Raw genomic sequence first — 12531 nt, forward strand, 5'->3', positions numbered from 1 at the left:
TGTGTCACTTCTAAGCAGAAAATTTATTTATAATCTCATGAATCACACTATCTCTTTTCCTTCGGTCACAAAACCAGACATGCTCCAGATGGAATTTGCTCTATCAGCCCAGGTCTTGGAGTTAAAATAGCATGAAACAGAGCCACAACCTACCCATGATATCGCAAGCAAGAAACACACCTTTGCTGTTTGTAGGCCATTGAGTTTTGGGGGGTTAACTGTTATACAGTATAACTTAGCCCGAATTGACTGATAGAGATCCCAAGATCAAGGAGATGCTGCTTATAAAAGTGAATAAGACATGATTTGCTTCCTCAGGAACATCATTTTATATTAGGGAAAGAAATACATCAGAATAATTACAAAACAATACATCAAAAGCTAATAAAACATGTGGAAAATACTATGATTACACTGGAGATGGAGAGGCAAACCCTATATGAAAAGTTCTAGGAATAGTTCACGCAGGACCTCAGTGATTTTGAATTTGGAAGGCTATATGAGAGTTCCCTTTTTAAAAGGAGGACATTCTAGAAACAAATACCATCTTCAAAAGTATAGAGGTGTGAAAGAATAAATTTTTAAATGAGCAATGAGAAGCATGATGTGGATGGGGATGTATAATGTCTGTGTAATGTGGGGGGGAGAACAGTGATGAATCCAGAAATCTTATTAGATTATGAAGGGTCTTGTATACCATGCTAGGGAGGTAGCAAAGATACAGGCAAATCAGGATTCTGATTTTGTTTCTGCCACTAAATATTCTCCCCTTGAAAAAGAATATTAGTTTCTTTATCTGTAAAATGGGATTGATAACACCTACCTCACAGATTTGGTGTGAAGAACAAAAGAAGTATCTAATGCTCGATAAATCTTAGTTCCTTCCCATTATGGTAAGGACGTGAGCTTTCATGTAATGATTGTGTTGGGTGTATATTTAAAGCAAAGGGTTGACGGGGTCAGAATCATACTTTAGAAAGATCACTCTGGAAGCATTTGAAAGATGAATGGGGTAGTGGGATGATGAGAGGCAGGGAGACCAGTTAGGAGCTCAGTGCTATAAAACAATCAATCAAGAGTATGTGAGGATCCGTTCTAAGGCAATGCTAAGACCTGACCTTTCCCCTTTTGTCCTATGAATTCCTTAGATGTCAGGTGTATGAGTACCATCAACAGGGCAGGGAAACCACTTGTGATTTTCTGGGGTCTCAGTTTTGCAAAGGTAAATTTGGTGCTGACCACACTCATTTATGTACTGAACCTTTCCTATTGAAGGCCCTGTATTCTGGTGCTTTCTAATGTCTAGCCTATGATGCCTCACCCCATGTTTCAAGTCCTATCACTTCTTTCCCATCCCCTCATCATTCTGCTCATCTGATAAACTCATCACCATTCATGTGAAAATGGGACAAAATATCTTCCATAATTACAGTTTCCATGTTTTCTTTCATCTGCTTTCTGATGACTTTATTATCTCAAAATATTACTCCTCCCCTACTTGTTATTATTACTGTTACTGTTATTTTTGCATAGTGAATATGATGTTGGGTTTTATTTTTAAGAGCAATGATTCTCAAACTTAGCTGTTCATTAGAATTCCCTGGCGAGTTTTTCAAACTCTCTATGCCCAGGTCACAGCCCATACAAATTAAATCAGAATCTCTGGGGGGTGGAATCCTGTCATCAGTAATTTTTCAAACTCCCAAGTTTTATACAAAAGAGCTGCCAAATTTGAGAGGCAGAGATTTATGGAGTGATTTTCAAGGTTTCATGTGCAAATTGGGGATCTTGCTCAAATGCAGATTCTGGTTCAGCAGGTCTAGGGCAAGGCCTGAAATTCTGCATTCCTGACAAGCTCCCAGATGACACTGATGCTGCTGGTCTGAAGACCACGCATTGTGTAGCCAGCACTTACTGAACCATTAATATCCCTGTTATAAAACCATCTGAGGATATTCTTTAAAGATGTTATTTAATTATTTATTTGAGAAAGAGTGAGCAAACACAAGCCAGGGAAAAGGCAGAGGGAAGGAGAAGCAGACCCCTGCTGAACAGGGAGCCCAAACTGGGGCTCGATCCCAGGACCCTGAGATCATGACCTGAGCCAAAGGCAGACGCTTAACCGACTGAGCCACCCAGGCGCCCTCATTTGAGGCCATTATAAAGAAAACATCATTATGATTACCCCAGAACAATTTTCTTCCTCCCTCTTGCAGCCAAGGCCACGTTTGGAATTCTGACTAAGCATGTGTCCACTGTTTAGCTGTCCCTTTTCCCTTACAAGTAATGGATGGAGTGTTAACCAAAAGTCAAATGTAGTGAAACACTGCATAATACGATTGACCCTTTTAAAAGGGCTCCATGGTCCTGATATGTGAAAGCTAGGCTGTGTTGACCCTTCATCAAAGAACTTTAAAAAGATACCAAACAAATCAATGTATAATTATAATTAATAATGTTACATTAACATTTAACATATGCCAAACAAGGTAAATCCATTTAGAACGGCTGCAGAGGGGCTTAATATTTAGAGGCCATTTAGAATGGCCTTTTCTGTCTGAAAAGGAGATTATAATGAGATTTAAGTTCATCTAGAAAATTAAAAGATGCCAGTAACACAAAAGTCACCTCTCTCATACCACATAACAGTTCTAAATAGAATGGAAATGTCAAATTCTATTTTTATGACATTACATTACAGTACTTCCAGTTTTGGTATATGTTAGCAGAATTGTTATGAAAGCTTAATTTCTTATGTGTGTGTGTCCTTTCTTATATGTGGAATGTCCAGCTCAAATGTTGCTGAGTGGTTATTGAATGAACGTTTAGGGTCTGGTCCTTAACGGCACCTTTTACTTCTACCCATTAGACTCCAGCTGGACAGGGGGTCACAGGAGTGGCACTGGACAGTTTCCCTTTTCCAGCCTATAAACCAAATTCCACCATCCCGAACCTTGTGGGCTCCAGACCATCTTTGGCTAAGTCCCACATGAAACAATTTCTAAGGAACACACATACACACAAGTACACACAGTCCTAACAGTTTCATGCCTAATAAGCTATTAATCAAGAGCCTAAAAAACTGGCTCAAGGCATTAGGTGGAACACATAACATTTATCTCTTTTCATAGAATCCTATTGAAATGACAACATAAATGATATAGATGAGATAGATCCATTAAAGCTTTGAGAAGAAAACAATCTATGGAACAGAGATTTGGATAGATTTTTGGAAGACGGAAGGAAGGTATAGCTATGAGAGATAAACCAGGGCAGAGGAAAACATGACCAGAAAACACAAGAGAAAGCTATGGAGGAGGTTGGCATTTTCCTCCTGGCAGAGAACAGGACCAGGCTGCTGAGTAGGGCAGGTGATTAAGGAGCTGATCATGTAGTAGCTTGCTCAGTCAACGGGAGAATGAAAAGAAATTCCAGACAGGCAGTCAGGTCCGGGAAACGTGGAGAATGACCAGTCCACATTATTCATCACTTGCCATGTTCCAGGCACTGCTCCTGGTGCATGGACAGAACAGTGAATGCCTCAGTCTCTACTCTCAAAGAATGTATATTCTCAGGAGAGGTGAACAGTAAACAAACAATCCAATAACTACATGTGTTTAATGATAAGGGCCAAGAAGAAGAGTAAAGCAGGTAACAAGGATAAAGAGTGGCAGAGCTGCTGTCTTAGAGTGAGAATTCAGGCAGGGAGGGCCTCTCTGAGGACATGACATTTGAGCAAAGCCTAACAGAAGTTAAAAGAATGAACCAAGTGTTTTTCTGAAGGAGGAAGTTGAACAATCCGAATTAGGGAGGCTGTAGGTTTGAACCCTGTCAAGGAAGCCTTGTAGGTAGAGTGCCATGGGTGACACATATGCAGTGGAGCAAGGGCCAGGGCCAGATCCTGTAAGATCTGAAAAGCAAGGGCCCCTACCACTAGACTTTTTAAAAGTGTGATGGAATGGTACACAATTTCACTCATCCTTAAGCATCAGTCTTTATTTGGACAACCAGCTATAGGCAGAGAATGAATGGAAGCAGGAGACCCATGAGGAGGTTAATTCTAAGAGTTGATGTGAGACAAGATGGTGGCTTGAGGCAGGGTGTAGTGATGACAGTGATGGCCAAGTGTTAAATCTGAGGTGGGTTGCAGGATATGAGTCAAGGATAACTCACCTTGAATAAGAGATCAGAAAGCTTCAAGAAACATGCCCCAGCAATGTAGCTTGAGTAGCCGTGTCCAGCCAGGCCTCAAGCCTCAACAGGAGGCCTGTGAGAAGGTTCTGGTTTTGCTTAAACCTCTTATAGACTGAAAAATCTTAAGAGCCCGTGGCTAATGTCAAAGAATTTAGAAATACTCAAAAGATTTTATATATGTGTACTTATATGTGAAAAGAATGCTACAACCTCTACTTTTACAAAAAAAAGTTGTCCCTATCTGGTGAAATTTTGTTGTTATGCTGATAAATAGTGAGGTTTTTCCACCAGTCTGTCTATGAGAGAATGGCTGGTAATGACACTGACCAAAGGCTCAGTCAAGACAAATTATTATTCAACGATGAGTAAATGTTCCTGCCTGCTTCCCCACTCAAGCCTTACCTACCTAAAGAATGGAACATCCTGGGACAAAATGATAATATGGTTTTCAGAGATGAACAGCTCAGCAGAAGAGTGCTGAGACAGATGCTTTACCTCAGTCAGTTGCCGTGTTGGCTGGCATTGACCACAGGGCAGCGAGTTAAGGATGACAGGACATGAACTTCTCTTCAGCTATCTCTGATTCCCCGCCTTGTATGTTCTTGTCCATACCTCTGATCCAGATCCAAGCACAGGTGGGTGGACAGTTAGTTCCATGCAGGCTGTGGTTTTTCTCATGCTAACTGTGCTTTGCAACACCATAGACACCGGCAGAAACGTGGTGGCAACGTTTAACATGGGGGGGGGCTGGAAACTAATGGATAAATGATGCTGCCTCCTCCTTTGGGTAGGAGATTCTGGGAGGCCCTGGGACAGTCACTTCTGTTGTTCATAGCAGTGACTTCACTAATGCACCTTGACATTGGCCTTCCCTTGATTCTAGTTTCACTTTTCCTACACCCTCACCAGTAAATCACGTCCCCAAGACAAACACGGTCTTTGTCTGGTGCCTGCTCCAGAGAAATCAAGCTAAGGCAGCTTCTTTTTAGTAACTCAGCCACAACTGTCATGGCAAAAACATCAGTTTGGAAATAAAAGTTCTGATTTTCTTCATGACCAGCATTTGGCTCTGCTGCAAAGAAATTCGCCTACATCCATTCACAAATATTTTGTTCTTTGTATGTTTGTCATTGTAACCTCAGACAAAGCAGTTAGGTTTATGGCACTATGAATGTTAAATGCATTTAACTGCAAACTTGAACAACTTACCATCAACTGCAGGATCCCTTATTTCAAATGTATTTAATATGTACATGTACAGAGAATTTCCTCACACAAATTTGATTTAGTTGGGCACTATATCACTTATTGTGATGTAAGTGGGCAATAATTATACAGTCTGAGGTTTCTAACCTAAAGAAATTGTAATCTAACTGTAATAACACATTGTTGAGCTATTGCTAGTCATTTCCTACCTTCCACAACATTGTAAAGTAAACACAGATTATATATTTACTCTCATTTTTGAGATGATCAAACTAGTCATCAGAGTGGTTAAAATAGGGAGCTCGTATTTGGCAGAAGAGACCTACAGTATTTCCCCCAGAACTGCAAGACTGTTAAAACCCACGCAATCACAGCAAAGGAGAGCAGGTTGGGCAACCTGGTGAAGTTAAGAGAGCTGTGTTTGTGAAAGAAACTCTTCACTCACTGTTTCATTTAACAGGTATTTGCTGAGTACTTTTAATATGCCAGGCACTGCACAAGGCACTCTAGCCTGGTCTTGGGGTGGAACCTGCTAAGAGAAGTCAGGAAAGAGGGAAAAAGAAAGCAATTTCTTGGGAGGGCAATATTACAACAGTTCCAGACCTGATAGAGACAGGAGTATGTAATAAAATTACCATCACCATTAGGGGATGTAGCTATGTGGATGGACCAGTGGAGCAATAATTCACAAACTGATCGGTCCAATCAATTTTAATGGCCTGTCAACCAAAGGGGCAATCATTTTTAAACCTGCCAGTCAACTGAACTTATTAATTAGATAATTTGATCAACATCCAGTATTTGAATAAATGCAAAATCGGGAGATGCAGTAAAATTAATTGATTCGCGGAACATTTTTTCCTCAAATGGAGTGGTCATTTGATGTGGAAAGTTGCTTTTAGAACATTCGACAATTATTTTGAGTATAAGTGTCATTACTCCACCTCGGCATCTAGGTGACCCCTAAAGTAGCAGATTACCTTCTTTGTAGCTCATCTGGAGGAAATAAATAATGATAACTTGATCTTCTTTAGGGGTTTCATGAGTCAGCACCTAAAGACAATTCCTTCTTCCACACACAGAGCTTTAAACATTCTGGGTCTTAGGAAGGAAAATAAGGAGGCTATCTCTTGGATTTTATCAGCCACTCTTCTTCTACAATAGTTTCCCAACATTTTCCTTGAAGAATAAGAAAAACGCTACTGTTCCTCCCTGCCACCTATTTACTGAAGGAACTGAATTCTGAGGCATTTCAGCTCTTTTAAGCCTGGTTTGAAAATTCCTATCAGGTTTCAGATCGTCACACCTTCCTAGGTCAAGAGCAGCTTGCTATGAAAAGGTCAGTTTTACAGTTTTACCCGGCTTTATCCCCACCTGTACTACACTCCTACATCCTTTAGTGAAAAGTGCATTACTTTGAAGTTGAAGGTTGCATTCAAGCAGGCAGGGCAGCTTTACTCCCACCCTGAGTTGAAACAGATAATGGATTCAACAGAGCAGGTGTCCAACTGACCAAGGTCACCGAACAATGACTCAGTGTAAATATCCAAATTGCGGTTGTGGACAAACTCGGCACATGACAGGTGCAGTTGATGAGTGTCCTTTTGTCTAGCTGTCACAGTGGTCTGAGGACACAGAACAAATCAAATGAAGACGCTCGTGCCTGCTTTAGAGGGTTATGTCTTCACTAATCCCGTAGAACCAGCAGGCTGGCATTACTTGGTGCAAATTTGTGCACTGGTGTGTTTGGATGATTTTGTTTCTCAGGAGCTATTTGTTCGGGGGGTGGGGATGGAAAGCAGAATGGTGAAGTCAGTTTTCTCCTAACATTTCTAAGGATGAATACTTGTGGAGGACAAGCAGACAATCTCTACTTAGAAACAGTCAATCCAAAGAACCTAGAAAGTCCTTCAGAGTTGCAAATAGAAGATCGCAACTTCAAGAAAAACATGAGGAAGAAAATCAGAAGACTCTGTTCCTGGGAAAGAACAGAAATTATAACCAATATGCTACAAGTTCATGGTTCTCAGCAGTGTACTGAAGCTTCAATTTGAGACAATGCCTGAAAGTCAAAGCCAAAGGCATCAAATACGTGCAAGGTGTGAATGATTAAAGTAACAAAAAGTGGGTTGAACTAGGATTTTTTAAAATATAGTTGATAAGATGAAGAGTTTTAGAAATACCCTTGAACTACAGAGGGCTAGCGTACATATATTAAAATAGTTTATAGCACTTTTTCTGGTTTCATAGATGAAAAGTCTAACGTAAGGTTAAATGCTCTGAAAGTAAATGAATATAATCTTAAATTGCTTTGTATTTTCAATGTAATGAAGAGGTCAGCAAACATTTCTCTCAAGAGCTATATTGAGAAAAAAAATAATAACCCTTGAATGACTAAGAACCCGGTGCACCTGTTAACATAGGTTTATAGAATCTTCCCCATTTCACGAGTGTGAAGGCTAAAGTTACGTGACTTGTTTTATCTTTAGAGTGCAAGAGCCCAGATTCAAAGCCTCTTTTGACTGTTAACTCAGTCCTCTTGCTACTTTCCCACAGTGGCTGTAACACTTTGAGTATCAAAAAAAGGCCTCCAAGAAAGCTCAGTTCTCCAGAGCTTGCTAATTTCTCCTCCCTCCAGGGTCAGTACAGCAATAATTGTGTGGGAACACTTGTCCTCTGTGCTGAAAGAACAAGCTATAGCCTTCTCCTCTTTTTCTAAAGGTACAGTTGGCCAACAAATATGTTTGAGCACCTACTGTATGCCAGACATTGTTCTAGTTGCTGGGACACAGAGTGACTGAGTCCTTGCCTTCTCGGGACTTCTATACTAGTAGGGGGATACAATTGACAAGCATCAAATAATGAAATCAATCAATCATATCAGATTCTGATAAAAGTTAGGAAGAAAATAATATAGGATGACATAATAAAAAGTAACTCTCTCTGGCAACTTAATGTGGGGACTGAGGTAGGCCAGGTTTTTTCAGCAAGGCTCATAGCATGGTTTCATTAAGCAGGAAGATCACTGAAATACCAATCACAATACCCCAAATAGTAGCTTGAATATGGGAAATGGCAAATGACGACATGGACAATGAGATAACATTTCCAAGATATATTATTGTTGTGGATGAGATTACCCACACCGTGCTTTGAGTCTGGGCCAAGACACGTGGAAATACAGAAGAAAAAGAGCTTCTGGGTGGAGATTGAGGGTGGGCTTCCCTAGGAGAGATGGAATAATGGCAGTGCTGGTCTAATATCACCTCCTAGCCCTAAAGTTATCCCACATGATATTAAAAGGTGGGGGAAATAATGGCTGATACATCCCTCACTTGACATGTACCAGGCAAACGTTTTACAGGAGTAACTCATGTATGAGGATTATCTCACAAACACTATTGTCCACACTTTACAAGTAAGGAAAGTGAGAAACAGGTGGCTTAAGGAACTGTCCTGTGAAAAGCTAAATGATGTCCCCCCAATGATGTCCATATTCTAATACTCAGAACCTGTGAATATATTATCTCACATGGTAAGAGACTTTGCAGACGGGGGCGCCTGGGTAGCGCAGTGGTTAAGTGTCTGCCTTCAGCTCAGGGCGTGATCCCAGCGTTCTGGGTTCAAGCCCCACATCAGGCTCCTCCACTAAGAGCCTGCTTCTTCCTCTCCCACTCCCCCTGCTTGTGTTCCCTCTCTCGCTGGCTGTCTCTATCTCTGTCACATAAATAAATAAAATCTTTAAAAAAAAAGAGAGAGACTTTGCAGATGTAATTTAACTACAGATTTTGAGATGGGGAGATGATTCTGGATTATATGGTTATGGCCAATGTAATTATAGGGTCCTTAAAAGAGTGGGAAAGAAGATGGAAACAGACGTAAGAGTGATGTGGCCAGGAGCCAAGGAACACAGGCAGCTTGTAGATGCTGGAAAAGGCAAGAAAAAAGATCCTCCCCTGGAGCTTCCAGAAGGAATGTCACCTTGATTTTAGCCCAGTGAAACTGATGTCAGACCGCTGGCCTCCAGAACTGTAACATAATAAATTTGTGTTGCCTTAAGCCACTACATTTGTGGTAATTTGTTACAGCACCAATAGGAAACCAATACATTGCCCAAGGCCACGGACTTACAAAGTGTCAGGGCCAGAATTAAAATTGAGGCAATCTGGTGCCAGTGCTGGAGATTTAACCTCTGTGTTGTAGGGACTCTCACACACAGAATAAAATGTCAGGTTGAATGCAAAGCAGTGTCTCCTAGGTATTCCTCTTATGCTCAAAATTTGAGACACCAGAGAAACTGCAAAAGGAGAATGATAATCTTAGACCAGCTGGTATACAATAGTCTTCACTCCTGGACCCGTGAAATCACTAAGCAAGCCTCCCATTTTAGAGATGAGGAAATTGAGGACTACAGCGTTGTGATTCTTGAAGTTAAGCAGCTGGTTGGTGAAACAGTTACACAAGGGGGGCAGGTGGTGATGTGGAAAGACCCAGTGATCTCATTGCCTATATAGAACTCAAAAAAGGAGGCTGTGTGGCAAGTGAGAATCAAAGGAGCCAGGCTTCCTGAAACCTGTGTTTCTCATTATTCAATTAGGAGGAATGGGAGAAGAAATGTTAATTATGCAACTACCCAAGGTAATACCTCTAGAAGAATCCAAAGTTCTCACTGCACCAACCTCTCAGCCCCTGTGATTATTATATCCCCAGATATTAGCCACTTTTACATCCTGGTTGCTCATGCTCTTTAATACATAAAGTGGGTGCTCATGAATATCAATTGAATTAAACAAAACGCTTATGACAGCATCCTTAAAACCCATGCTTTTCAAAATGTAAAGTGCATGCAAATCCCCTGGGGACTGCATTAAAATGCAGATTCTGAGTCAGAAGTTCTGGCTGGGGACCGAGATTGGGCATTTCTAGCAAGTTATCATGTAATGCTGATACCGCTGGTCCATGGTCTGTACTTTTAAAGTTCTCTGAAAATGAGACTTCCGTATCCATATGCAAAATATAAATCATAAAAAGTTTGATCACTTAATGAAAGTATCCAGAGATGGCACAAAGAGATTTCCCCCCTTTTGTCGCCCCCCCTGCCCTTCCAATAAAGGGAGTAAACTAGACGCCAGGTTTCAACGGAAAGAGTTGGAACACTGCCCCCAAATACCTGCTACCTGCTCTCTGCTCTGTCTTCCAGAGGCAGGAAAGGGTGTAACGAGAGGAAAGAAAGAAGTGTTCAGGAGCTCCCGTGCCTCCGTTCCTCCTTCATTCTCAGCCTTTAAGGAGCATCTGCCCCTTTGGACCCGCTGAGGTCAAGGGCGAACACACCGGAGCACAGCGCCGCGCTCCCCCCTCGGCGCCCTTGCCCTGGCGGAGACGGCCGACGCGCGTGCGTGAGCGCTTGGTATAAATAGATCCCAGGCGGCAGCCACCGGACAGAGCCGGGTTCCGGGCACCGCGGGCCATGGCGGGCGAGGACCACCAGTGGCAGGGCAGCATCCTCTACAACATGCTCATGAGCGCGAAACAGATGCACGCGGCCCCGGAGGCTCCCGAGGCGCGGCTGGGGGGCACATGCTGGGGCTGCTCGTGCGGCTCGGAGCCCCCGGTGGGCAGAGAGGGGCTGCTGGGTGGGCGGGCAGTGACGCTCCTGTACCGCTGCTGCTTTTGCGGTGAAGACCACCCGCGGCAGGGCAGCATCCTCTACAACATGCTCACAAGCGCAAAGCAGACGCACGCGGCCCCGGAGGCGCCCGAGGCGCGGCTGGGGGGCGCGTGCTGGGGCTGCTCCTGCGGCTCGGAGCCTCCGGTGAGCAGAGAGGGACTGCCTGCGGGGCGGACCACAGCGCTCCTGTACCGCTGCTGCTTTTGCGGTGAAGACCACCCTCGCCAAGGTAGCATCCTTTACAGCTTGCTCACGAGCGCAAAGCAGACGCACGTGGCGCCGAAAGCGCCCGAGGCGCGGCCTGGGGGCGTGTGGTGGGACCGCTCCTACAGCGCGCAGGGCCTGGGGGGCAGAGGGGAGCTGCCGGGCGGGCAGGCAGTGGCGCTCCTGTACCGCTGCTGCTTTTGCGGGGAGGACCACCCAGGCCAGGGCAGCATCCTCCACCACTTGCCCACCAGCGCAAAGCAGACGCACGGGGCTCCTGAGACGCAGCCCGCGGCCCCTTGGTGGGACCCCCAGTGCGGTGCGCAGCGGCCGGTGGCCCTCAAGAATCCACAGGTGGTCTGCGAGGCAGCCTCGGCCGGCCTGCTGAAGACGCTGCGCTTTGTCAAGTACTTACCCTGCTTCCAGGTGCTCCCTCTGGACCAGCAGCTGGTGCTGGTGCGCAACTGCTGGGCGCCGCTGCTCATGCTCGAGCTGGCCCAGGACCGCTTGAACTTTGAGACGGTAGAGACCTCGGAGCCCAGCCTGCTGCAGAGGATCCTCACCACCAGGCGGCGGGAGACCGCGGGCGACGAGCCGCCGCCTCTGTCCCCGCTGCAGCCGCCGTCGGCACCGCCGCCGGAGGCCGGGCATTTGCCTTCGGCCGCTGAAGTCCAAGCCATCAAGTGTTTCCTTGCCAAGTGCTGGAGCCTGGACATCAGTACCAAGGAGTACGCCTACCTCAAGGGGACCGTGCTCTTTAACCCGGGTAAGGGCGCGGCCTCGGGCGCAGGCTTTTCTCTGTTCAGAAAAAAAACCCTGGGCAGTGCCTAACGGAGGCGCAGACACGGAAGAGTTTTCGGTGGTCAGGGGAGTGTCAGGGCACCAGCAAAGAATCACGAGTAATTCCGCAGAGTTGGGGGAACTCCAGAACGCACTCCTTGTGGGTGGGCTGCTGCGAGACACTCAGCAGAGCGGGGGTGGTTGTTTGATGAGGTTTATTACTTCTGTCTCTATCTCTTTCTGCTACTAAGGAAAAGTTTTTGCCATCGAAGCACAGGGATGGTCCTTCTCCTCTAGTATTTTAAATCCAGTAGTATCGCTATAGAAAGAAAAGTTTGTGTTCACTGCAAATTCTGCAATATGTCTTTCTGAAACCCAGTTCTGAAATTTACTAGAACCTTTCTGTTAGAGGAAATCTATTCAGGCTAGTAAGAAAGGAGACATTTGTTAAGGAGTCCTAGACCCCCCCCCCCCCCCCA

General features: G+C 44.4%; 1 protein-coding gene across 1 annotated transcript in view; it reads left to right on the forward strand.

The window, feature by feature from the left end:
* The first annotated feature begins 10867 nt into the window (after positions 1-10867).
* NR0B1 (nuclear receptor subfamily 0 group B member 1) overlaps positions 10868-12531 on the forward strand; it is a 5948-nt gene continuing 4284 nt past the window's right edge. The window contains exon 1 of the mRNA XM_040626193.1: positions 10868-12038. Coding sequence (XP_040482127.1) covers positions 10868-12038 — 1171 coding nt within the window. The remainder of the gene's footprint in view (positions 12039-12531) is intronic.

This window comes from Ursus maritimus (assembly GCF_017311325.1).
Source record: "Ursus maritimus isolate PB19 chromosome X unlocalized genomic scaffold, ASM1731132v1 scaffold_X1, whole genome shotgun sequence".
Taxonomy (NCBI): domain Eukaryota; kingdom Metazoa; phylum Chordata; class Mammalia; order Carnivora; family Ursidae; genus Ursus; species Ursus maritimus.